The sequence below is a fragment of the Oryctolagus cuniculus genome, chromosome 16 (genome assembly GCF_964237555.1).
Source record: "Oryctolagus cuniculus chromosome 16, mOryCun1.1, whole genome shotgun sequence".
Lineage (NCBI taxonomy): Eukaryota > Metazoa > Chordata > Mammalia > Lagomorpha > Leporidae > Oryctolagus > Oryctolagus cuniculus.
This window is the reverse complement of record NC_091447.1, coordinates 69,151,106-69,175,605: the sequence shown is the minus strand read 5'-3', so window position 1 is coordinate 69,175,605 and position 24,500 is coordinate 69,151,106. Positions and strand designations below refer to the sequence as shown.

Sequence of the window (24,500 nt, the reverse complement as noted above, 5' to 3'; positions counted from 1 at the left end):
TAACCACTCCTGCTTAGGCTAATGGTGAACAGTACAAATCCCTATTGCCACAGAGTCTGAATTCTTACTCTAGTTCTGTCAGTTACTAGCTTTATGCCTTGAGCAAATCACTTAATTTCTGTGTGCCTCATTTTCCTCTCTGCCAAATAAGCTTATGATGATCCTTAGTTCAAATAGTGCTACCATGAGGATTGAATAACTTAATAAGACAATGTTTGACACAAAACAAGCAGCATCTAAGTATTTGCTGTTGTTATTGTCATAATCATTAATTGTCCTCTTAGGTTACTATATCATGGTTCTGTAATTACTCACCTACTTTCTAATTTATCTTTATTTCCCCTACACCTCATCCAGTACCTGGAACTGTAGTCAGATCAGCAGATGCTTGCTAAAAGAATTTATAATGTGAGACTGAACTCCTAATGAACTCCTTTTTACCTCTTAAGAAAGGGTCATGTCCTATGAGCCCTCAAAGGATAGGAATGTAGGAGCTATGGGCCCTTACTTGTTAACTGTGTTGAGAGTGGAGGCACCTGAAATGCCCTTGTCACTGTTCCAAAATCAACACTCAGTGTCGTGCTGGTATCCAAAATGGGTGATAAAGATGTCCCAGTTGGCTGGTTCCAAGTTACCAAATGACTGACTCCAGCCAACGGTCCTTCAGTGGCACTACTTTCTGTCCCAGGACTGGTATCTACCATATGTGAGGCGGCCGGAGAGGAACCAAACCCATGGGGAGTGGGGCTGGTCAAAGAGTCGGTAGTAGTGAAGGTAGGCGAGGGGAATGGTATTGAAGCTGGTGACAGTGAAGTCCCTGCAAAGGAGGACGCAGTAGCATCCCCAGGGCTTGCCCCAGTCCTAAAGGATGCACTGCCTGGAAAGGCGGCTGAGCTGGCTCTCGGAACTCGAGATGCAGCAAATGAAGTCATGGCCCCTGAGGGCAGCATATTAGTGCTCATGTGGTGAGCACTTTCTGCTACAGGCATGGTAAACTTGGGTCTTGGGGATGAGGTGACTCCAGTGGATTGCATAACAGATGCAGAGGCATAAGAGTGGGTCATTTTCTCCACTGGTGTGTCAGTATACTGTGAGGATGCAGCCTGCTGCTGTGGGATCAATGTTTTCACAGAAGAGGTGATGTCAGCCTTAGGACTCTGCACCAGGTGAGTGAAAACAGGAGATGAGGGGACATTTGAGGGTGTGGCCAACAGGGACGTGCTGGTTTCCTTTAATCCAGAAGTCGAATGGGAAAATGATTCTGCCTCAAGACTGGTAGCCTCCAAGTTCGGAGGCAATGATGAGTAAGTAGCCTTATCCATGGAGGAGTTGGCGCCCATTGGATCTGTGGCCTTGGATGACTCCGAGTGGGTTGGGGAAGAGGAATGTGGTTCATGTCCCAACGAGGTGGTCCCCACATTAGTCACTGCTGTGCCTGGAGGAGGACGAATTCCCTCTGTAACCGTGATGACTACAGAGGTGGTCAGTGTTTCAGCCAAGGTGCTGTACAGTTTTGGAGAGGGGCTGCTTCCAGTCTCTGGACCTGTGCTCCAAACGTCTGAGGTCTTCATCAGGCCAGAGGTGAGCAGTGAAACCACAGACCCAGGAGATGTGGAGAGACTCCCTGGTGACGCCAAGGAAAGAGGAGAAGTTGAGGTCATGGCAGAAGGTGCTGGGGGCTGTGCAGGGCTAGGTTCCTTCCCAGAGGAAGCACTCGTCAGTGACACTCTCTCAGGACTGCCACCTGGGAGCATGGTCACTTCTGAGTGTGGAAACCCCTCAGACACAGGCACGTGGGTCCCTGCCTGGGAGGCCATGGTTGATGTGGCCCCACTCTGCCTTGCAGCCTTGGGAGGACTTGTGTGGGTGGTGATGGCCATTTCTGTGATCTTCCCAGTGGAAGTGTCTGATGGCATCTTGGAGTGAGGGGGGCCAGAGACAGGTGTCCTAGCAGAGGAGGTGACATCTGTCATGGAGAACCCAGCGGTAGTGCCAGAAGGCTCTTCCCAGCTGACAGAGCCAACCTCCTCAGAGAGGATTGACTCCTGCAGTCCAGAAGCCATGGGGGAAGTTGGTTGCCTGGTGGCCCTGGTAATCTCAGAGGAGCCAGGCATTGTGGGAATGGAGGGGTCTGTAGTGGTGAAGTTAGTAACCGTCACAGATGTCAATTTGGATGCAACTGAGATGCCTGGAAAAGAGGAGACGGATTCCTGCCCAACAGAACTGGCCCGCACAGTGGTCACCACTGTCCCTGGGGAAGGATGTGCTGCCTTAGTGTCTGCAGTGGCTCCTAAGGTGCTGCTTCTGCTGGGAGCTGAACTGCTGCTAGGTGCAGGGCTTATGCCCAGTGCATCTGTGGTTTCCTCCAGTGTGGAAGACAGTGGTGACATCATGAGAGGAGAACGGGAGGGGCCACTTTCAGGGGAGGCAGCAGAAGCTGAGCTCATGGCAGGAAGAGGTGTCGGGGAGGAGGTAGAGATGCTGTTTCCCACAGGGAGACTGCTCATTCCTGACTTTGTCTGAGGACTGCTGCTCGTGTCAGCCTTAACCTCAGCACGGGGAAATCCCCGAGTCACAGTTGAGTGGGTCACTAGCCCCACGGTTCTGTGTGATGTGTCCCAGTGACGAGTGCCATAGGATGTCCCCATGGGTGGCCCAGTTTGGGTTGCGATGGTCACATCTGCAGATTCTGCCATGAGAAAGGGGGTGGAAAGCCTGGTGATCCTCCCAGCTGAGTGATGTGGTGACTCTGTGGGATGAGCAGGGCCTGGGTTGGGTGTTCTGCTCGAGGGGATGACCTCTGACCAGGAGATCTCAGTAGTGGCATGAGTGGACACTTCAGAAGGGTCAGAGCTCACCCCCTGGGAGGTGCTGGTCTCCCTCTGGCTTGAAGTCAGCAAGTAAGCCATCTCAGGAGAAGGGCTGGGCCCTGGAGTATCCCACAAGGTAGATGAGAAAACCTTTGAAGACGTGGCTCTGGACACCACTGAATCAGCCAGCTTGGAACCTCTGGTCCCCATGGTGGTCACCACTTTCCCCGTGGAAGGATTTGCTGCTTCAGTGTCTGCAGTGGCTTCATAAAAAGGCAGTATCTCCCTGGAGGTGCTCCTCGTGATTGGAGTTGAGCTGGTTTGTGGTCCTGGGCTTCTTGCTGACACATCTGTGGTTTTCACCTTCATAGAAGTGAGCTGTGAAGTAACAGAGGGAGAAGGACTCTCCTCTGCTAGTGAGGAGGAAGCAGACACAGGTGAACTCATGGCAGAGGTTGTTTCATCCACTGAGGGTGGGCTTGGCCTTGACGTACTCTTGGGGTTCCTGCTCAGAGGAGCGGTTGCCTCTGAATGGGGCAGACTCTGAGTCACAATTGAGGGGGCCCCCACCCATGAGGCTGAGGTTTCCTGGGTAAGGGTGGTCTGGGCTATATTCCCAGGATGACCTGACAGGGTGGCGATGGTCATGTCCACAGAATCTGTCATAACGGGAGAGCTGGAGAACCCAGAGAGCTTTCCAGGGGCCATATCAGGTGTTTGTGTAGACTGAGAAGGGTGGATGAGTGTTCTGCTAGAGGAGCTGACTTCTGTCCTGGGGCCCGGTGTCGTAGCACCAGTGGACACTTCCAGAAGGCCAGCGTTCATCTCTGCAGTGGAGCTGGTTTCCTCAGAGGCTCCCACCCCCTGCAGTCCGGTGGCCATGGAGGAACTTGGCTCTAGAAGAATCCTCAGAGTGTCTGAGAAGGCAGAAGTTGATGTGGAAACACTTTTACCTCCTATAGTAGAGGTGGAAACCTCAGGATATGTGACTTTGGGCTTCTCTGGGTCAGCTGGGCCAGCAAAAGGTGATTCACGTGCAGAACCCGTGGTCCCCACAGTGGCCGTGGATGTCCTCGTGGAAAGAGGTGCTGTTTCAGTGCCTGCAGCGGCTTCAGCAGTGGCCAGCAGCTCACCTGAGGTGCTCCTCACATGTGGAGTTGAACTGGTGTGTGGACCTGGGCTGGTACCCAACACGTATTTGGTTTTCACCTGGGAAGAAGCCGGAAGTGAAGCGATAGGAAACGAAGAGGAGGGGCTGTCCTCTGATGATGTAGAAGAAGCAGGGGAGTGTGAGGACGTGGCAGGGGAAGGCATCAGAGGAGAGGCAGGGTTGGGGTTGTCCACAGAGGGAGTGCTCATCCTTGCTGCTGTCTCTGGACCATTGTTCATGAGAGTGTGAGCTTCAGATTGGGCAGAGTTCCTGGTCACCGTCGAGGGGATCCTTGGCCAAGACATTTTGCTGGATGTGTTCCAGTCATGGGTACCATATGACGTACCCATGGGTGGGAGAGCCTGAGTGCTCCTAGCCACGTCTGCAGGTTTTGTCACAGCAAGGGATGTTGACAGCCGGGTGATTGTTCCAGTTGGTAGACCTAGTGACTTCACAGAATGAGCAGGATGTGGGGTAGATGTCTTGCTGGGGGACACGACTTCTGTCCCAGAGTCCTCAGTGGTAGCTACCATAAGCAAGCCAGAAATGCCAGTGCTTAACTGCACACTTGAGCTGATCGCCTCAGAGGTGCCTGTCTCCTTCAGTCCAGTAGTCAAGGAAGAATGTGGAAGGGTTTCTGGTTCAATGCTTGTGCTCAGATGGTTTGTGGTTTGCACCGGGTCAGATGTGATCAGTGGAGAAACGGTAACAGGAGAGGAGAAGCTACCCCCTGATAAGGTAGAAGAGAGAGGAAGTGGAGAGGTCACAGCAGGAAAAGATGGAAGGGAAGACACAGCAGAGCTTTCTTCCCCAGGGAGAGGACTTGAATCTGACATAGTCTCAGAACCCCTGCTCACAAGGGCAGTCACTTCCAAGAGGGGAAGCCCATGAGTCCCAGTCGAGGGGTTCTCTGCCCATGGCCTTGAGGTCGATGTCTGCCCAGTGAGCCTGCTCTGTGATGCATCCTCACCATGGCCTGACTGGATGGAGGCAGTCGTGTGGGCAGAGTCTGTCATGAGAGTGGAGTTGGAGAACCTGGAGATCTTTCCAGTGGTGATGTCTGCTGACCTTGGGGGTGGTGGAGTTGGGTGTGGGAGGGGTGCCCTCCCAGAGGAGAGGGTTTCTGTCCAGGACACCTCAGTGCTAGCACCACCGACCCCTTCCAAAGGGCTAGTGCTTGTCTCTGCTGTAGAGCTGGCCTCAGAGGTGCTGGTTGCTCTCAATGCCGTGGTCAAGGATGTTTGCCCTTGGTGTATCTTGGCAGTGTCAAAGAGGTCAGGGGTTGATGGGGGAATACGTGTATCCCCCAAGGGGGAGGCGGTCACCTCTGGAGATGTGGCTTTGGATGTCTCTGGGTCAGCTGGGACAGAGGAAGGGGGTTCTTGTCCGGGGCTAGTGGGCTCTGCTTTGGTGACTGCTGCATCTGAGGAGGCCAACGTATCAAATGAGGTACTACTCAGATTTAGAGACAAGCTGCTGTCTGGTTCCAGGCTTGAGTTCAAACCTTCTGTGGTCTTCGTCAGACCAGAGGCGAGCTGTGGAGAAACGGTTGGAAGAGAGGAGGAGCTGCTTTCTGGTAACATGGAGGAAGCAGGGGAAGGTGAGGTGTTGTCAGGGAAAATCAGGAGAGCAGAGACAGAGGATATCTCGTCCACAGAGGCCGTGCCTGCCCTGGACACATGCTCAGGACCCATGCTGAGAAGACGGGTCACCTGTGAGTGGTGAGACTCCATGGATGTGGTCCCTGCCTGCCATGTTGGGATTGATTTTTCCCCAGTGAGGGTCCCCTGTGTTGTCCCAGAAGAAGCTGTTTGGGTGGAGATGGTCATTTTGGCAAGTTGTGTCACGGCAGGGGACACAGAGAACCTGGAGACATCACTTGGGACAGTGTTTGGCGATTCTGTGGACAGAACTGGGCTGTGAGTGTGTGCCTGGGTGGAGGCGATGTCTTCCGTCCTGGACACTTCCGTGGTGGGGCCAGTGGACACTTCAGACACATCAGGGCTAGTCTCTGTGGCTGAGCTGCTGGTCTCCCTCCCACCTGTGGTCAGGAAGGAAGGTGGGCTGGCTTCCACGTCCAGTGTGGTGCTCAAGTCAGCTGTGGTCTTCTTGAGGCCGAGTGTGAGCCGTGAAGAAGCAGGAGTAGAAAACGAGGTGCTGGCCTCTGCCACTGTGGAGGATGCAGGAAGTGAGCTCATGGCAGGGGGAACCAGCAGGGAAGAGTCAGAAACTGTCTCATCCACAGCGGCTGGGCCAGGCCTTGACACACTCCCAGGACCCTTCCCCATAGGTGTGGTCACGTCTGAGTGAGGAAGACTCTGAGGCCCCGTGGTTCTGGTTGATGTGTCCCCACTGAGGGTCCTCTGTGTGGTAGCCTCATGGTGGTCTGACGGGGTGAAGACGACTTTGTCCACGGAGTCGGTTGTGACAGGGGAGCTGGAGAACCCAGCTGTCTTTCCAGTGGGGGTGTCTGGTGATTGTGGGGTTTGAGCTGACTGTGAGATGGGTGTCTTGCCAGGAGAGATGGCTTCTGCCAAGAACAGCTCAGTGGTAGCACCAATGGCCCCTTCATAAAGGCCAGTGCTGGTCTCTGCTGTTGAGTTGGTCCCCTCAGAGGTGCTACTGGCTCTGAGTCCAGTGGTCAGAGAGGATGCTGTTCCTCTCTGCACCCTCGTAGTGTCAGAGAATGCAGGGGTTGTTGGGGAAGTGCTTGTATCCCCAGAGGAAGGGGCAGTCACTGTATCACCAAGTACAGAGAAAGGCGATTCTTGTGCAGGACTGGTGGTCTCCACTGCAGTCACTGCTGGGTCAGAGGGAGGGTGAATGTTGTCCAACTCTGGGGTGACTTCAGAGGAGGCCGATACACTAACTGGGGCACTACTCAGTTTTGGAGATGGACTGGATTCTGGTTCTGGACTTGTGCTTACAGCTTCTGTGGTCTTCATCAACCTGGAGGTGAGCCATGGAGAAACGGTCATAGGGGAGGAGCCACTGGTGTCTGTGAATGTGGAGGAAACAGGAGAAGCTGGGGTCAGGACAGGCGACGACAGCATGGCAGAGACAGAGGATGTTTTGTCCACAGAGGCCATGCCTGCTCTGGACACATGCTCAGGACCCATGCTCAGAACACCCGTCTCTTCTGAGGGGTGAGTCTCCATGGATGTGGCCCCTGCCCACCATGTTGTAGATGACTTTTCCCCAGTGAGGGTGCCCTGTGTTGTGGCCATAGGATGACCCGTTTGGGCAGTGATGGTCATCTGTGCAGGTTCTGTCTTTGCCAAGGAGTCAGAAAACCTGGTCGTCTTTCCAGTGTGGAAATGTGTTGACTCTGTGGATTGATCTGGGCTGTGAGTGTGTGCCTGGCTGGAGGGGATGCCTTCCATCCTGGACACTTCCGTGGTGGCACCAGTGGACAATTCAGGCAGGTCAGGGCTGGTCTCTGTGGTTGAGCTGCTGGTCTCCCTCCTACCTGTGATCAGGAAGGAAGGTGGGCTGGCTTCCACATCACTCCCAGGACCCTTCCCCGTAGGCATGGTCACGTCTGAGTGAGGAAGACTCCGAGGCCCTGTTGAAGGGGTCCCCACCCATGTGGTTCCAGTTGATGTGTCCTCACTGGGGCTTCCCTGTATGGTAGCCCCACGAGAGCCTGGCTGGGTGAAGCTGTTTGTGTCCACAGACTCTGTCATGAGAGGAGAGCTGGAGAACCCAGAGGTCTTCCTAGTGGGGGTGTCAGCTGCCTGTGTGGTTAGCGATGGCTGCGAGACAGCTGTGCTTCCAGAAGCGGCTGTCCAGGACACCACAGTGGTGGCACCACTGGCCCCTTCATAAAGGGCAGCACTGGTCTCTGCTGTGGAGCTGGTCCCCTCAGAGGAGCTGGCTGCTCTCAGCCCAGTGGTCAGAGAGGAGGCTGAGCCTCTGTGTGTCCTTGTAGTGTCAAAGAAGTCAGGGGTTGATGGGAAAAACCTTGTGTCCCCCAAGGCGGAGGCGGCCACCTGTGGAGACGTGACTGTGGATGACTCTGGGTCAGCTGGGGCAGAGGAAAAGGGTCCTTGTCCAGGACTGGTGGGCTCCACTGTGGTCATTGTTGCATCTGATGAAGGAGGAATGTTCTCTGACTCTGGGATGGCTTCAAGGGAAGTCAATACATTAGCTGAGGCACTACTTGGATTTGGAGGTGGATTGGTTTCTGGCTCTGGGCTTGGGCTTAAAGCTTCTGTGGTCTTCCTCAGACCAGAGGTGAGCTGGGCAGAAGTGGCCAGAGGAGTGGAGGGAACAGGAGAAGCTGGGGTCATGGCAGGTGAAGACAGCAGGGCAGAGACAGAGCTTGTGTCCTCTACAGAGGCCGTGGCTGTCCTTGACACATTCTTAGGACCTGTGCTCAGGAGACCAGCCACCTCGGAGTGGTGAGTCTCCATCGACAGAGCCCCTGCATGCCGTGTTGTGGTCGGCTTTTCCCCAATGAGGGTACTTTGCATTGTTGTCCTGGGAGGTCTTTGTTGGTTGGTGATGGTCACGTATACAGGTTCTGTCATGTCCAGGGTGCTAGAGAATGTGGAGACCTTTCTACTGGGGGTTTGTGGTGACTCTGTGGGTGGAGCTGTTCGATGGATATGTACTTGTCTAGAAAGGACATCTGTCCTGGACACCTCGGTAGTAGCAGGAGCAGGTGATTCAGAAAGGCCAGTGCTGGTCTCTGCAGTTGAGCGGGTTGCCTCAGAGCTGCTGGTTTCTCTCGGTTCCGTCATCAGGAAAGGAGGTGGACTGGCTTCCATGTCCAGGCTGGTGGTCAAATCCTGTGTGTTCTTCTGCAGGCTGGATGTGAGCAGTGAAGGAGTGGGAGGAGAAAAAGAGGTCCTGTCCTCCACTAATGTGGAAGACACAGGAAGAGAGGTCTTGACATGGGAAGACAGCAGAGAGGAATCAGAAATTGTTTCCTCCACAGAAGGTGGGCTGGTCCTTGCCGCATTCTCAGGACCCGTGCTCCTAAGAGCAGTCGCCTCCAAGTGAGGAAGACTCTGAGTCCCCGCCCACGTGGCTGTGGCTGTGGTTGATGTGTCCCCACTGAGGGTCCTCTGTGTTGGCGCCATGCCATGCCCTGCCTGGACAGAGGAGGATTCCATCATGACAGAGGAGCTGGAGAACCCAGCCGTCTTCCCAGTGAGGCTGTCTGGTGACTGTGGGGTGTGAGTTGACTGCAGAATGGGTGTGCTGCCCAAAGAGATGGCTTCTGCCATGGACACTGCAGTTGTAGCACTTGTGGACCATCCATAAAGGCCAGTGCTGGTCTCTGCTGTTGAGCTGGTCCCTTCAGGGGTGCTGGTGGCTCTCCGTTCAGTGGGCAGAGAGGAGGTTGGCCCTCTGTGCATCCTTGTAGTGTTCAAAAAGGCATGGGTTGATAAGGAAATACTTGTATCCCCCAAGGTAGAGGCTACCTGTGGAGACGTGGCTGTGGATGACTCTGGGTCTGCTGGGGCAGAGGAAAGGGGTCCTTGTGCAGGACTGGTGGGCTCCACCGTGCTCGCTGCTGCCTCTGAGGAAGGGGGAACGTTCTCTGACTCTGGGGTGACTTCAGAGAAGGCCAGTGCACTAACAGCGGCACTGCTCAGATTTAGAGATGGACTGGATTCCGGGGACTGGCTTGTCTTCAAGACTTCTGTGGTCTTCCTCAGAGCGGAGGTGAGCTGGGAAGAAGCGGTGAGAGGAGAGGAGGGGCTGCCCTCGGGTAAGGTGGAGGGAACAGGAGGTGAGGCCGTGGCAGGGAGAGACTGCATGGTAAAGGCAGAGGTTGCTTCATCTACAGAGGCCGTGGTTGCCCTCAGCACATTCTCAGGGCCCATGCTCAGGAGATCGGTCACCTCTAGGCCACTCTGAGTCCCCACCAGCCACGCTGGGGTTTGCTTTCCTGCAGCGAGAGTGCTTGGTGCTGCAGTCCCGAGGTGAGTAATTTGAGTGGTGGTCGTCAGCTGTGCCTGTTCTGTTACAACAGGAGAGATAGGGAACCTTGTCATTTTTCCACTGTGGGTATCTGGAGACTCTGTAGATTGAGCAAGGCCAGAGGTGGGATTTCCCCCAGAGGAAATAGCTTCTGTCCTGGTGATCTCTGTAAAAGCTCCGGTGGGCACGTCAGAATGCCCAGCAGTTTTTCCTGCAGTGGAGATGGTAGTCCCAGTGGAGCTGGTCTCCATCGGTCCCCTAGTCTGGGATGAGGCTGGTGAAGTAGGCATCTTAATGTCAGAGAAGGCAGCCGTTCTGGTGGCAACACCTGTGTCTCCCAAGGTCGTGGCAGAAACCAGGGAGGATATGGCTCTGGATGCCTCTGAGTCAGGTGGGACAGAGGAACGTGCTTCAGCTCCAGGAATCCTGGATGCCACGAGGGTCATCCCTGGGTCAGAAGACAGAGGCGCTGTTGTGACCTCAGAGGTGGTAACAATTTCAGTTGAGGAGCTGCTGAGACCTGGAGGCTGACTTGTTACTGGTTTAAGGCTTGTAGTCAAGACATCTGTGGTCTTACCCAGATCCATTGTGAGCAATGAAGAAATGGTAACTGGAGAGAAGGGACTACTTTCTTTTGATGGGGAGGAGACATCAAGGGGTGAGGTCGTGGCAGGTGGAGACACTATGGGAGAGTCAGAGATGGTTTTGTGCACAGAGGGAAGGGTTGACCCAGATATGATGTCAGGACTGCTGCTTCTAAGAGTGCTCACCTCCGAGTGGGGCAGACTCTGGGTCATGGTCGAGGTGCTGCTTGCCCACCAGTTTGTGGTTGATGTGTCCCCAGGAAGAGTGCTCTGTGTCGTGTCTGTATGGCGAGCTGACTGGGGGGTGATAGTAATCTCTGAAGACCCCATCACGACCGGGGACTTAGAGAACCCAGAGATCTTTCCAGTGTGGGTGTGTGGTGACTCTGTAGACTGAGCTGGGCCGGGGATGGGCGCTTGGCTAGAGGAGATGGCTTCTGTCCCACGCACCTCAGCGGTAGCACCAGTGGACAGCTGAGAAATGTCAGTGCCGGTCTGTGCAGCTGAGCTGGTTGCCTCGGGGCTTCTGGCCTCCCTCAGTCTCACGGTCACTGAAGCAAGCTGACTGGCCGCTGTGCCCTGACTTGCGCTCAGGCCAGAGGTGAGCAGTGAAGAAGTGGTAAGAGATAAAGGGGAGCTGCCCTCTGCTTCAGCAGCAGCCAGAGGGGGTGAAGTCGCCACAGGGGAAGACAGCAGGAAAGGGGAAGAACTTGGTGTATCCCCAGAAGGTGGGTGAGTCCTCGACACAGGCTCGGGACCTGCACTCCTAAGAGCAGCCATCTCCGAGTGAGGAAGGCCCCGAGTCAGGGTCGTGGGGGTCTTCACCCACGTGGTTCTGGTTGCTTCGCTGCTGAGGGTCCTCTGTGTGGTAGCCCCATGAGGACCTGCCTGGAGGGAGATGGTCACACCCACAGTTTCTGTCGCAGCAGAAGAGCTGGAGGACACAGAGGCCTTCCTGGCAGTGATGATGCGTGATGATTGTGTACCTTGACCTTGCAGCACAGTCGTGCTGCCAGAAGAGATGACTTCTGTCCTGGGCACCTCCGTGGCAGCACCGGGGGCCCCTCCAGAAGGGCCAGCGCTGGTCTCTGCCATCGAGCCAGTTCCTTCGGAGACTGTGTTTGTCCTCAGTGCTGTGGTCAGGAAGGCTATTGGCCCCCTGTGCATTCCTGAAGATTCATAAAAGGCAGGGGTTGATAGGGAAATACTTGCATCCCCCATAGTGGGCAGAGTGACCTGTGGAGCTGTGGCTTTGGATGACTCTGGGTCAGCTGGACCAGAGGAAGGTGATTCTTGTCCAGGACTGGCGGTCTCCACTTTGGTCACTGTTGCGACTGAGGAAGGAAGAACTTTGTCTGAATCTGCCAACACATTAACTGAGGTGCTACTCAGATTTAGGGACAACACGGTCTCTGGTTGCTGGCTCGTGCTAAAGACTTCCGTGGTCTTTGTGAGACTCACGGTGAGCAGTGAAGAGATGGTTGGAAAAGACGAGGGGCTGCTTTCGGGTAACATGGAGGCAACAGGAGGTGCAGTCTCATCATGGAAGGATTTGTGGGCATCACCAGAGGCTGTTCTTGCCCATGAGACATGCTCAGGACTCCAGCTCACAAGAGTGGTCATTTCTGAGTTGGAAGGGCCATGAGTCACAGCCCTATGAGATCCTGCCGCTGAGTGTGTGGTTGACTTTTCCCCAGCTAGGGTGCTGTGTGTTGTACTTTCAGTGCGACCAGTTTGGGTGACATTGGTCACATCCCCAGTTTCTGTCACAGCAGGAGAGCTGGAGAACCTGGAGATCTTTCCAGTGGGGGTGTGTGCTGGCTCCAGGGGTTGAGTTGGGCTTGGGATGTGCACTTGGCTAGAAGAGAAGACTTCTGTCCCAATAACCTCAGTGGTGGCACCAGTGGGCAATTCTGAAAGGTCAGTGCTGGCCTCTGCAGTTGAACCAGTTGCATCAGAGCTGCTGGTCTCCCCCAGTCCCTTGGTCAGGAAAGAAGGTGGACTGGTCTTCTCTTCCGGGCTGGTGCTAAAATCTTCTGTGGTCTCCTTTGGGCCCGATGTGAGTAGTGAAGAAGTGGTAAGAGCAAGAGAGGGGCTGTCCTCCGCTAACGTGAACACAGCAGGTGAGGTCGTGGCAGAGGAAGACAGCAGGGAAGACTCAGAAGTTGTTTTAGCCATAGGGGTTGGGCGGGTCCTTGGTACATTCTCAGGACCCCTCCTCCTAAGAGCGGCGTTCTCTGTGTGAGGAAGACTCAGTGTCACAGTCAAAGGAGTCCCCAGCCCTGTGGTCCCAACTGATGTATCCTCAGTGAGTGTCCTCTGTGTTGTTGCCCCATGGTGACCCGACTGGGGAGAGACGCCCATGTCCCCAGGACCCACCGTGACCGAGGAGCTGGACAACCCAGAGGTCTTTCCAGTGGGGGTGGCTGGTGACTGCAGGATGTGAGCTGACTGTGGGGCAGGTGTGCTGCCAGAGTAGATAACTGGTGTCCTGGATACCTCAGTGGCAGCACCAGAGGCCCCTCCAGAAAAGCCAGTGCTTGCCTCTGCTGGGGAACTGGTCCCCTCAGAGTAGCTTGTAGTTCTCAATCCAGTGGACCTGGAAGAAGTTGGCTGTCTGTGAGTCCTTGCGGTATCAAAGAGGTCAGGGGTTGGTGGGGAAATACTTGTGTCCCCTGAGGTGGAGGCAGTCCCCTGTGGAGACGTGGCTGTGGATGACTCTGGGTCAGCTGGGGCAGAGGAAGGGGCCCCTTGTCCAGGACTGGGAGTCTCCACTGTGCTCGCTGCTGCCTCTGAGGAAGGGAGAATGTTCTCTGACTCTGGGGTGACTTCAGAGGAGTCCAGTACACTAACTGAGGTTCTACTCAACACTGGAGATGGACTTGTTTCTGGTGGGTGGATTGTGCTTAAAACACTTTCAGTCTTTATCCAACCTGCAGTAAGCAGTGAAGAAACGGTGAGAGGAGAGGAGGGGCTGCTCCCTGGTGACGCGGAGGAAGTGGGAGAAGGTGAGGCTGTGGCAGGTGCATAGGTCGCTTCGTTCATGGAGGCCATGCCTGATCTGGATGCAGTCTCAGGATGCGTGCTCAGATGACCAGTCACCTCTGAGTGGGGGAGGCGTTGAGTCCCCGTCAACAGAGTCGCTGCCTGCCATGCTGTGGCTGATGTGTCCCCAGTGAGGGTGCTCTTTGTCATAGTCCCAGGGGGGCCTGTCTGTGTGGCGATGGTCAGATCTGCAGATTTTGATACAGCAGAGGAGCTGGAGATCTTTCCAGCAGGGGTATCTGGTGATTCTGTGGATTGAGCAGAGCCCAAGATGGTGTTTCCTCCAGAGGAGGTGGCTTCTGTCCTGGAGCTGTCAGTGGTAGCAGCAGTGGGTACATCAGGAAGGCCAGTCACCTTCCCTGCATCAGACACTGTCGTCTCAGAGGGGCTGGTCTCCTTCAATCTGCTGGTCACGGAGGACGTTGGCTCCGTATGTGTCCTGTCAGAGTCAGATAAGGCCACCTTTGTGGTGGAAACATTTGTGTGCTCCATGGTGCCTTTGAAAACCTGTGAAGATGTGGTTGTGTTTTTCTCTGGGTCAGCCGGGACGGAGGAATACAATTCCTGTCCAGGACTGTTGGTGTCCACCGTGGGCAAGGCTCTTTCTGAAGACTGGTGAACCTTCTCTGCATCTGTGCTGTCTGCAGAAGTGGTGTGTGTTGCAGGTGATGTGGTAATCATATTTAGACGTGGCCTGGCTCCAGCGCCTGGACTTGGGTTCAAAATATCTGTGCCCTTTACCTTTTCAGAACTGAGCAGTGATGAAATGGTAGCCAGGGGAGTGGAGCTACTCTCTGGTGATATAGAGGAGAGAGGAGAAGTGGAGGACCCTTCATAGGAGGGTTTCCAGGAAACATCGAAGGCCATTTCATCCGCAGAGGGTGCACTTGTTCTTGACACATCCTCAGGACGCCTGCTCCTAACAGTGGCTGAGTGAGGAAGACTCTGAGTCATGCCTGAGGTGGTTCCCAGCCCTGCAGTTCTGAGTGACGGGCCCTCACGGTGGCCTGACTGGGTGGAGGTGGTTGTGTCTGCAGACTCCATCATGACAGTGGAGCTAGAGGACCCAGAGATGATGGTTCCAGTGGGGGCGTCTGGTGACTGTGGGTGCCGAGCTGGATGTGGGACGGCTGTCTTCCAAGAGGAGAGGGTTTCTGTCCGGGACACCGCAGTGGCAGCACCGGTGGCCCCTTCAGAAGGGCCAGCGCTGGCCTCTCTTACTGGGCTGCTTCCCTCAGAGGAGCTGGTTGCCCTCAGCCCAGTGGTCAGAGAGGAGGCTGACCCTCTGTGTGTCCTGGTAGTGTCAAAGAAATCAGGGGTTGATGGGAGAAACCTTGTGTCCCCCAAAAGGGAGGCAGCCACCTGTGGAGACGTGGCTGTGGATGACTCTGGGTCAGCTGGGGCAGAGGAAGGGGATCTTTGTCCAGCTCTAGTGGCCTCCACTGTGGTCGCTGCTGCCTCTGAGGAAGGGGGAACGTTCTCTGACTCTGGGGTGACTTCAGAGGAGGCCAGTGCGCTAACTGGGGCGCTACTCAGATTTAGAGATGGACTGGATTCTGGTTCCGGGCTTGGGCTTACAACTTCTGTGGTCCTCCCCAGAGCAGAGGTGTGCAGGGCAGAAGCTGTAAGAGGAGTGGTGGGGCTGCTCGCAGGTAACGTGGATGGAGCAGGAGAGGGTGAGGCCGCGGCAGGGAGCGACAGCAGGGCAGACACTGTGGTTGCCTCCTCCTCGGAGGCCCTGCTCACCCTCAGCACATTCCCGGGACTTGTGCCCAGGAGCCCTGTCACCTCTGAGTGGGGGAGACCCTGAGTCCCCACAGACGTGACCCCAGCCAGTTGTGCTGTTGTAAACATGCCCCTGGTGAGGGGCCTCTGTGTTGCAGTCCTGAAGTGACCTGAGCGGGTGGCAATGGTCAGGTCTGCAGTCTCAGTCGTGACAGGGTAGCCACGGAGCTCTGTGATCTTTCCCCTGGGGGGCTCTAGTGACTCTGTGGGCTCAGCAAGGCCCAAGGTGGGATTTCCAACAGAGAAGGCAGGTTCTGTCCTACAGGGCTCGTCAGTAGCACCAGCTGGCACGTCGACAGTGCCTGTGTCTGTCCCTGCTGTGGAGACCTCAGAGGCGCTGGTCTCCTTCAGTCTACCTGTCTCTGTGTACGTCCTGCTGGTGTCGGGTAAGGCTAGCACCGTGGTAAGCACACTGGCATCCCCCATGGTGGCATCAGAAACCCCTGAAGGTACAGCTGTGCTTGTCTCTGGGCCAGCTGGAACGGACAGATATGACTCCTGTCCAGGACTTGTGTGCCACGCAGCCGCAGCACTTTCTGAAGAACCGACTTTCTCTGTGTCTGTGGTGTCCGCAGAGGCGGGCTGTACTGTGAGTAGGGTGGCACTCAAGTTCAGAGACAACCCCATTGCAGCTGCAGAGCCTGTGGTCGGAACGTCGGTGCTCTTCAGCCTGCCAGGGGTGAGCAGTGAAGAAACAGTGCGGTGGGAAGGGCGGCTGCTCTTGGGAAGTACGGAGGCCACAGGAGGTGAGGTCCCATCATGCCATGTTCTGGGGGAAACGCCAGACGTTGTCGCCTCCACAGGGACCGTGCTTGCCCTGGACACGTTCTCGGGACTCCCGCGCATAAAGGTGTTCATTTCTGAGTTGGGAGTACTCTGAGTCTCGGCTGCATGAGGCTGTGCCCGAGAGCTGGTGGCTGACTTTCCCCCAGTGAGAGTGCTGTGTGTTGTGTCCTCAGCATGACTTGCCGGGGTGGCAGTGGTCATGTCTACAGATGCTCCAGTGGCAGGAGAGTTAGAGGCCCTGGAGGTGCTTCCCGGGTGGGTGTGTGGTGATGCTGTGGGCTGAACTGGGCTAGGGATGTGTGCTTGGCCCGAGTTGACTTCTGTCCTGGACACCACAGTGGTCGCACCAGCTGGCATTTCAGAAACGTCCCTGCTGGCCTGTGGAGCTGGGTTGCCTGCCTCAGAGCTGCTGGGCTCGCTCAGTCCCGTGGTCAGGAAGGAAGGCAGCCTGGTGTCCTCTTCCAGGCTGGTGCTTAAATCCTCCGTGGTTGTCTTCAGGCCAGGCGTGAGCAGCGAAGGAGTGGAAAGAAAAGAGGTGCTGTCCCCTGCTAAGGGAGAGAGTTCAGGGGGTGAGGTCACGGAAGCAAAGGTCAGCAGAGAGTCAGAAGTCGTTTTACCCAGAGAGGGTGGGCTTGTCCTTGACACGCCCCCAGGACCTGTCCCTTCTGAGCGAGGAGGACTCGCGGTCACGGCCGCAGTAGACCTTGTCCGTGACACTGTGGCTGACTTTGCTACAGACAGGGCGCTGTGTGTTATAGCCTTGAAATGTCCCGTTGGGGTGGTGATGCTCAGGCCTGCAGTTTCTATCAAGGCAGGGGAGTTAGACATCCTGGAGAGCTTTCCAGTGGGGAGTTGTGGTGACCCTGTGGGTGCAACAAAGCTTGGGATGTGTGCATGGCTAGAGGAGAAGACTTCCGCCCTGGGAGCCTCAGTGGCACCACCAGCAGGAAAGGCAAAAAGGTCACTGCTGGCCTCTGCACTTGAGCCGGTTGCCTCAGAGCTGCTGGCCCCTGTCACTCTCATGGTCAGCCAGAAGGGTGGGCTGGTTTTCTCTCCCGGGATGGTGGTCAGATCATCTGGGGTCCCCTTCAGGCCGGGCGTGAGCAGTGAAGTGGTGAGAGCCAAAGTGGGGCTGTCCTCTGCTAACGTGGACACGGCAGGTGAGGTCTTGGCCGAGGACGAGAGCAGGAAAGGCTCTGAAGCTGTTTTATCCACAGAGAGTGGCAGGGTCCTTGACACGTTCTCAGGCCCCATGCTCCCAAGAAAAGTGACCTCTGAGTGGGGAAGGTGCGGAGTCGCGGTGGAGGGGGTCTCGACCCACAAGGCCGTGTTGGAGGCATCGTGGGTTGCTGCCCCCTGATGACCAGCCTGGGTGGAGATGGTTGTGGGTGGAGATTGCATCATCACAGAGGAGCTAGAGAACCCAGAGATCTTCCCAGCTGCGCCATCTGCTGACCATGTGGGTTGAGTTGACTGTGGGTTGGGTGTCCTGCCAGAAGAGATGACCTCTGTCCTGGACACCACAGTGGCAGCACCGGTGGCCCCTTCAGAAGGGCCAGCGCTGGTCTCTGCTGCCGAGCTGGTTGCCTCAGGGGTGCTGGCTGCACTCCATCCGGCGGCCAGGGAAGGTGTTTGCCCTCCGTGCATCCTCTCCATGTCTGAGAAGTCGGGAGTTGATGGGGAAATACTTGTGTCCCCTGAGGCGGAGGCAGTCCCCTGTGGAGATGTGGCTGTGGATGACTCTGGGTCAGCTGGGGCAGAGGAAGGGGCCCCTTGTCCAGGTCTGGTGGGCTCCACTGTGCTCGCTGCTGCCTCTGAGGAAGGGGGAATGTTCTCTGACTCTGGGGTGACTTCAGAGGAGGCCAGTACACTAACTGAGGTGCTACTGAAATTTAGAGACAAGTTGGTTTCTGGTTCCAGGCTTGGGATTAAAGCTTCTGTGGTCTTCTTCAGACCAGAAGTGAGCTGGGCAGAAGTGGCCAGAGGAGAGGAGGGGCTGCTCACGGGTAGCATGGAGGGAGCAGGAGAAGGTGGGGTCACTGCAGGGGAGGACAGCAGGGCAGAGACAGAGGCTGCTTCCTCCACAGAGGCCGTGCCTGCCCTGGACACATGATCAGGGCCCTTGCTCAGGAGACCGGTCTCCTCTGGGTGGTCAGTCTCCATGGATGTGGTCCCTGCCCGCCACGCTGTGGTTGCCTTTTCCCCAGCAAAGATGCTCTGTGTTGTCGTCCTGGGAGGTCCTGTTTCAGTGCTGACAGTCACAGGTACAGATTCTGTAACTTGAGGGGACTTAGAGAACAAGGTCTCCCCAGTGTGAGTGCGGGGTGATTCTGTGGGTTGAGCTGGGCTAGCAATGTGTGCTTGGTTAGAGGAGGTGGCTTCCTTCCCAGACACCGCAGGGGTAGCAGTGGACAAGTCAGAAAGCTCAGCGCCAGTCTCTGGTGTGGAGCGGCTCTCCTTGGAGGACCTGGTTGCTCTCAGTCCACTGGTCAGGGCAGAGGCTGACTCTCTGTGTGTCCTTTCAGTGTCGGAAAGGTCGGGGATTAGTGGGAGAAACCTTGTGTCCCCCAAGGTGGAGGCGGCCTCCTGTGGGGATGTGGCTGTGGGTGACGCTGGGTCAGCTAGGGCAGAGGAAGGGGCCTCTTTTCCAGGTCTGGTGGTCTCCGCTGTGGTCGCCGATGCCTCTGGGGAAGAGGGAACGTTCTCTGACTCTGGGGTGACTTCAGAGGAGGCCAGCATGTTCATTGAAGTGCTACTCGGGTTTAGAGAAGGACTGGATAATGGTTGCCAGCTTGCGTTCAAAAGCTGCATGTGCCCCGTCAGACCAGAGGTGAGTTGTGCAGACTCAGTCGGAGAGGAGGGGGAGCTACTCTCTGATGGTGTAGAGGCAGCAGAAGGTGAGGCCGTGGCAGGGAAAGACAGGAGGGCAGAGCTGGAGGCTGCTTCCCCCACAGAAGCAGTGCGTGGTCTCAGTGCACCCTCAGGGCCCGTGCTTGGACGACCTGTCCGCTCCGAGGGCTGCGTCTCCATTGATGAGGTGGTCGCCTTTTCCCCAGGGAGGGTGCTCTGTGTTGGTGCTCCCAGGGTACTTGTTTTGGTGGTGATGGTCACGTGTGCAGAGCCTGTCATGACAGGATACTTGGAGAACCTGGAGATCTTTCCAGTGAGGGAGTGTGGTGAAACCGTGGATTGAGCTGGGCTAGAAGTGATGGCTTCCATCCTGGTCTCCTCAGTGGTAGCTCCAGCAGGCAATTCAGAAAGGGCAATGCTGGTCTCTGCATTTGATCTGGCTGCCTCAGGGCCACTGGTCTCCCTCACTCTGGTGATCATCTCCACTTCCACGCGTGTGCTCGAATCCTCTGTGGCCTTCTCCAGGCCAGCCATGGGCAGTGAAGGCATGGAAGGAGATAAGGAGGTGCCAGCCACTGCCAACATGGAGGAGGCAGGGAGTGAGGTCCCAGCAGGAGTGGACGGCTGGAGAGGGTCAGAGATTGTATCCACTGAGGGCTGGCGAGTCCTTGACACGTCCACAGGACCCCTGCCCCTAGGAGTGGTGACGTCCGAGTGAGGAAGACCCTGAGTCACACTCGAGGGGGTCCCCACCCGTGCTGTGTGCCCACAGAGATCCCTGCCGTGACCTGACTGAGTGGACATGGTCATGTCTGCAGACTCTGTCCTCACAGGGAAGCTGGAGACCCCAGAGGTCTTTCTAATGGCGACGTCTGGCCACTGTGTGTACTGAGTTGTGGGAGGGACAAAGGTGCTGCCAGAAGAGATGAGTTTGTTCCTGGCTACCTCCGTGGAGGCACCCGTGGCCCCTTCAGTAAGGCCAGTGCTGGTCTCTGCTGCCGAGCCGGTCGCCTCAGGGGTGCTGGCTGCTCTCCATCCAGTGGTCAGGGAAGGGGTTTGCCCTCCGTGCATCCTCTCCATATCTGAGAAGTCGGGAGTTGATGGGGAAATACTTGTGTCCCCCGAGGCGGAGGCAGCCCCCTGTGGAGACATGGCTGTGGATGACTCTGGGTCAGCTGGGGCAGAGGAAGGGGCCCCTTGTCCAGGTCTGGTGGGCTCCACTGTGCTCGCTGCTGCCTCTGAGGAAGGGGGAACATTCTCTGACACTGGGGTGACTTCAGAGGAGCCCAGTACACTAACTGAGGTGCTACTCAGATTTGGAGAAGGACTGGATTCTGGTTCTGGGCTTGCGCTCACAGCTTCCGTGGTCTTCACGAGACCAGTGGTGAGCCGAGGAGAAATAGTCACAGACGAAGGCGAAGGTGAGGTCGTGGTGGGGAGAGACACCAAGGCAGAGACAGAGGCCGTGCTCCGCCGTGACACATACTCAGGACTTGTGCCCAGAAGGCCTCCCATCTCTGAGTGGGGGAGACTCCGGATCCCCTCTGATGTGGTCCTTGTCCACCATGTTGTGGCTGCCGTGTCCCCAGTGAGCATGCTCTGTGTTGCGGTCCTGGGATGATCAGTCTGTGTGCTGACTGTCAGGCTCACAGATTCAGACAAGACAGGGGAACGGGAGAACCCAGCAGCAGTGTCTCCAGCAGGGGTATCTGCAGACCCTGTGGCTTGAGCGAGGCCAAGGAGGGAATTTCCCCCAGTGGAGACAACTTCTGTGCCTGAGACCACTGTGGTAGGACCACTGGGAATGTCAGCAAGGCCAGTGGCTGTCCCTATGGACATCTCAGGAGTGCTGGCATCCCTCAGTCTCCTAATTAGAGAGGAAGTTGGCTCTGTGCGTGTCTGCACAGTGTCAGGCAATGCACGCCCCACGGTAGAAACGCGTGTCTGTCTCATGGTGACATGGGAGACCTGTGACGATGTGCCTCTGCGAGTGTCTGGGCCAGCTGGGACAGAGGAGTATGCCTCCTGCCCAGGACTTGTAGGGTCCCGTGTGCTTGTGGCTGCTTCTGAGGATGGATGGACTCTCCGAGCATCTGTGACGTCTGCAGAGGTACTCAGTATTTCAAGTGAGGCAGTACTCACATTTAGAGGTGGCCTGGTTCCAGCTCCTGAGCTTGTGCTCAGAGCGTCCGTGGTCTTCACCCCACCAGATGTGAGCAGTGAAGAAATGGTATCATGTGATGAGCGGCTACCCTCTGGTGTTATGAAGGTGGCAGGAGAAGATGAGGCTGCACTGTAGAACGGTTTCCAGGATCCATCAGAGGCTGTTTCGCCCACAGGGGTTGAACGTGCCCTTGATGCCTGCTCAGGATTCTGCCTCGTTGGAGTGGTCGTTTCCGAGTCAGGACTCTGAGTCTCACCCATAGGGAACTGTTGCCATGGGGCTGTGGTTGATGTTTCCCCAGTGATGGTGCTGGGTGTCACACCCTCGGAGTGCCCAGACCTGGCAGGAATGGTCACGTCTGCAGGTTCTGTCGTGACAGAGGAGCTAAAGAATCCAGACGTCTTTCTAGTGGTGGTGTCTGGTGACTGTGGGGTTCCAGCTGGCTGTCGGGCAGGTGTCTCACCAGAAGAGAGGACTTCTGTCCAGGACACCACAGTGGTAGCACGAGAAAGGCCAGTGCTTGTCCCTACTGTGGAGCTGGTCCCCCCAGAGAGGCTGGTTGCTGTCAGTCCAGTGGTCAGGGAGGATGCTGGCCCTCTGTGTGTCCTTGCAGTATCAAAGAGGTCAGGGGTTGATGGGGAAATACTTGTGTCCCCTAAGGCAGAGGCGGCCACCTGTGGAGACGTGGCTGTGGATGACTCTAGGTCAGCTGGAGCAGAGGAAGTGGGTCCTTGTGCAGCACTGGTGGTCTCCACCATGCTTGCTGCTACTTCTGAGGTAGGAGGAACATTCTCTGACTCTGGGGTGACTTCAGAAGAGACCCATACACTAACTGGGATGCTACTCAGATGTGGAGATGGACTGGATTCTGGTTCTGGGCTTGGGCTTAAAACTTCTGTGGTCTTCATGAGAACAGGGGTAGGCTGGGCAGAAGTGGCCAGAGGAGAGGAAGGGCTGCTCACGGGTAGCATGGAGGGAGCAGGAGAAGGTGAGGTCACCACAGGGGAGGACAGCAGGGCAGAGACAGAGGCTGCTTCCTCCACAGAGGCCGTGCCTGCCCTGGACACATGCTCAGGGCCCGTGCTCAGGAGACCGGTCTCCTCTGGGTGGTCAGTCTCCATGGATGTGGTCCCTGCCTGCCGTGTTGAGGGCGACATTCCCCCAGTGAGCATGCCCTGAATTGCTGTCCCCAGAGCACTTGTTTGCGTAGAGATGGTCACCTGCACAGATTCTGTCACGACAGGGGACTTAGAGAACAGGGAGATCTTCCCTGTGTGAGTGCGTGGTGACTCTGTGAACTGACCTGGGCTAGCAATGTGTGTGTGGCTGGAAGAGATGCCTTCCGTCCGGAACACCGCAGTGGTAGCAGCAGTGGGCAATGCAGAGAGGTCCGTGCTGACCTCTGCAGTCCAGCTACTGGTCTCTGAGCTGCCAGTCTCCCTCAGTCCTGTGGTTAGAAAGGAAGGTGATCTGGTTTCCTCTTCCAAGCTGGTGCTCAGATCCTCCGTGATCTTCTTCAGGCCGGACGAGAGCAGTGACAGAGTGGGGAGAGAGAAAGAGGTGCTGTCCTCTGCTAAGGTGGAGGACGCAGGATGTGGGATCGTGGAAGGGGAAGCCAGCACGGAGGAACCAGAAGTTGTTTCATCCATAGAGGCTGGGAGAGTCCTTGACACATTCTCAGGACCTATGTTTCCAAGAGTGGTGACCTCTGATTGAAGCAGCCTCGGAGTCACAGCTGAGGGGGCTCCCACCTGTGCAGTTCTGGTTAGTGTGTCCCCAGTGAGGGTCCTCTGTGGTGTGGCTCCACCATGACCTGACTTGGTGATGGTCATGCCCACAGATGCTGCCATGACAGAGGAACCGGAGAACCCAGAGGTCACTCCAGTGGGGGTGCCTGGTGACTGTAGGGTTCCGCCTGGCTGTGGTGCGGGTGTCTTTCCAGAAGAGATGACTTCCGCCCTGGACACTGTAGTGGCAACACCAGTGGCCCCTTCAGAAGGGCCAGAGCTGGCCTCTCTTGCTGGGCTGCTTCCCTCAGAGGAGCTGGTTGCCCTCAGCCCAGTGGTCAGAGAGGAGGCTGACCCTCTGTGTGTCCTGGTAGTGTCAAAGAAGTCAGGGGTTGATGGGAGAAACCTTGTGTCCCCCAAGGGGGAGGCAGTCACGTGTGGAGACGTGGCTGTGGATGACTCTGGGTCAGCTGGGGCAGAGGAAGGGGATCCTTGTGCAGGACTGGTGGTCTCCACTGTGGTCGCTGCTGCCTCTGAGGAAGGGAGAATGTTCTCTGACTCTGGCATGACTTCAGAGGAGGCCAGTGCACCAACTGGGGTGCCACTCAGATTTAGAGATGGACTGGATTCTGGTTCTAGGCTTGGGCTTAAAACTTCTGTGGTCTTCATGAGAACAGAGGTAAGCTGGGCAGAAGTGGCCAGAGGAGAGGAGGGGCTGCTGACGGGTAGTGTGGAGGGAGCAGGAGAAGGAGAAGGTGGGGTCACCGCAGGGGAGGACAGCAGGGCAGAGACAGAGGCTGCTTCCTCCACAGAGGCCGTGCCTGCCCTGGACACATGCTCAGGGCCCGTGCTCAGGAGACCAGTCTCCTCTGGGTGGTTAGTCTCCATGGATGTGGTCCCTGCCTGCCATGCTGTGGTTGCCTTTTCCCCAGGGAGCGTACTGGGTGTGGTAGCCTCAGGATGTCCCGAGTAGGTGGCCACGGTCACATCTGCGGATTCTCTCCTGGCTGGGGAATCGGAGAACCTGGAGAGCTTTACAGGGGGGCTGTGGGGTGGCTCTGTGGATTGGGTCGGGGTAGCATTGAGTGCTTTGCTGAAGGAGATGACCCCTGTCCTGGAGTCCCCAGCAGAAGCACTGGCAGGCAGCTCAGAAAGGCCGGCGCCCGATCCTGCAGTTGAAGCGGTCTCTTTAGATGCTTTGGTCTCCAGAAACCCACTTGTCAGGGAGGAAGCTTGTCCAGTGTGAGGAGGAGATTCCCTGGAAACACTTGCATCCCCTGTGGGGACTGTGGAAACCCCCAGTGGTGTGACCTTGCGTGTCTCCAAGCCCGGTGCAGTGGAGGAATGTGGCGCCTGCGCGGAGCTTTTGGTCCCCAGATCGGTCACCTCCGTCCTCTCAGAAGGATGCACTCTTTCAGTGTTGGCAGCAGCTTTGCAAGTGACCAGAATCTCCCCCGAGGTGCTCCTGGTATTTGGAGTTGTTCTGGTCCTCGGTGTGGGACTTGTGTGCAGCACCTCCGTGCTGAGCAGTGAGGGCACAGGCAGAGAAGTGGTGCAGCTACTCCCTGATAATGTGGAGTAAAGAGGGGAGGCGGGGGTTACTGCAGGTTGAGGGACCAGGGGAAGGAGGACTTGTCCATGACACGTCTTCAGGAGCTTTGCCCA

At 56.5% G+C, this 24,500-nt stretch overlaps 2 protein-coding genes across 8 annotated transcripts in view; one reads left to right on the top strand and one right to left on the bottom strand.

Annotated features, from left to right (window-relative positions):
* Positions 1-24,500, bottom strand: part of LOC100352724 (mucin-16) — a 112,819-nt gene that overhangs the window by 74,259 nt on the left and 14,060 nt on the right. For all 7 annotated transcript variants that reach the window (XR_011382916.1, XR_011382917.1, XM_070059235.1 and 4 more), the window contains exon 2: positions 509-24,400. Coding sequence is in view for 5 of the 7 variants with exons in the window: in XM_070059235.1 (XP_069915336.1) it covers positions 509-24,400 (23,892 nt within the window). In the remaining 2 variants the exon portion in view is untranslated. The remainder of the gene's footprint in view (positions 1-508; positions 24,401-24,500) is intronic.
* MBD3L1 (methyl-CpG binding domain protein 3 like 1) overlaps positions 1-24,500 on the top strand; it is a 117,296-nt gene that overhangs the window by 85,912 nt on the left and 6,884 nt on the right. The window lies entirely within an intron of this gene.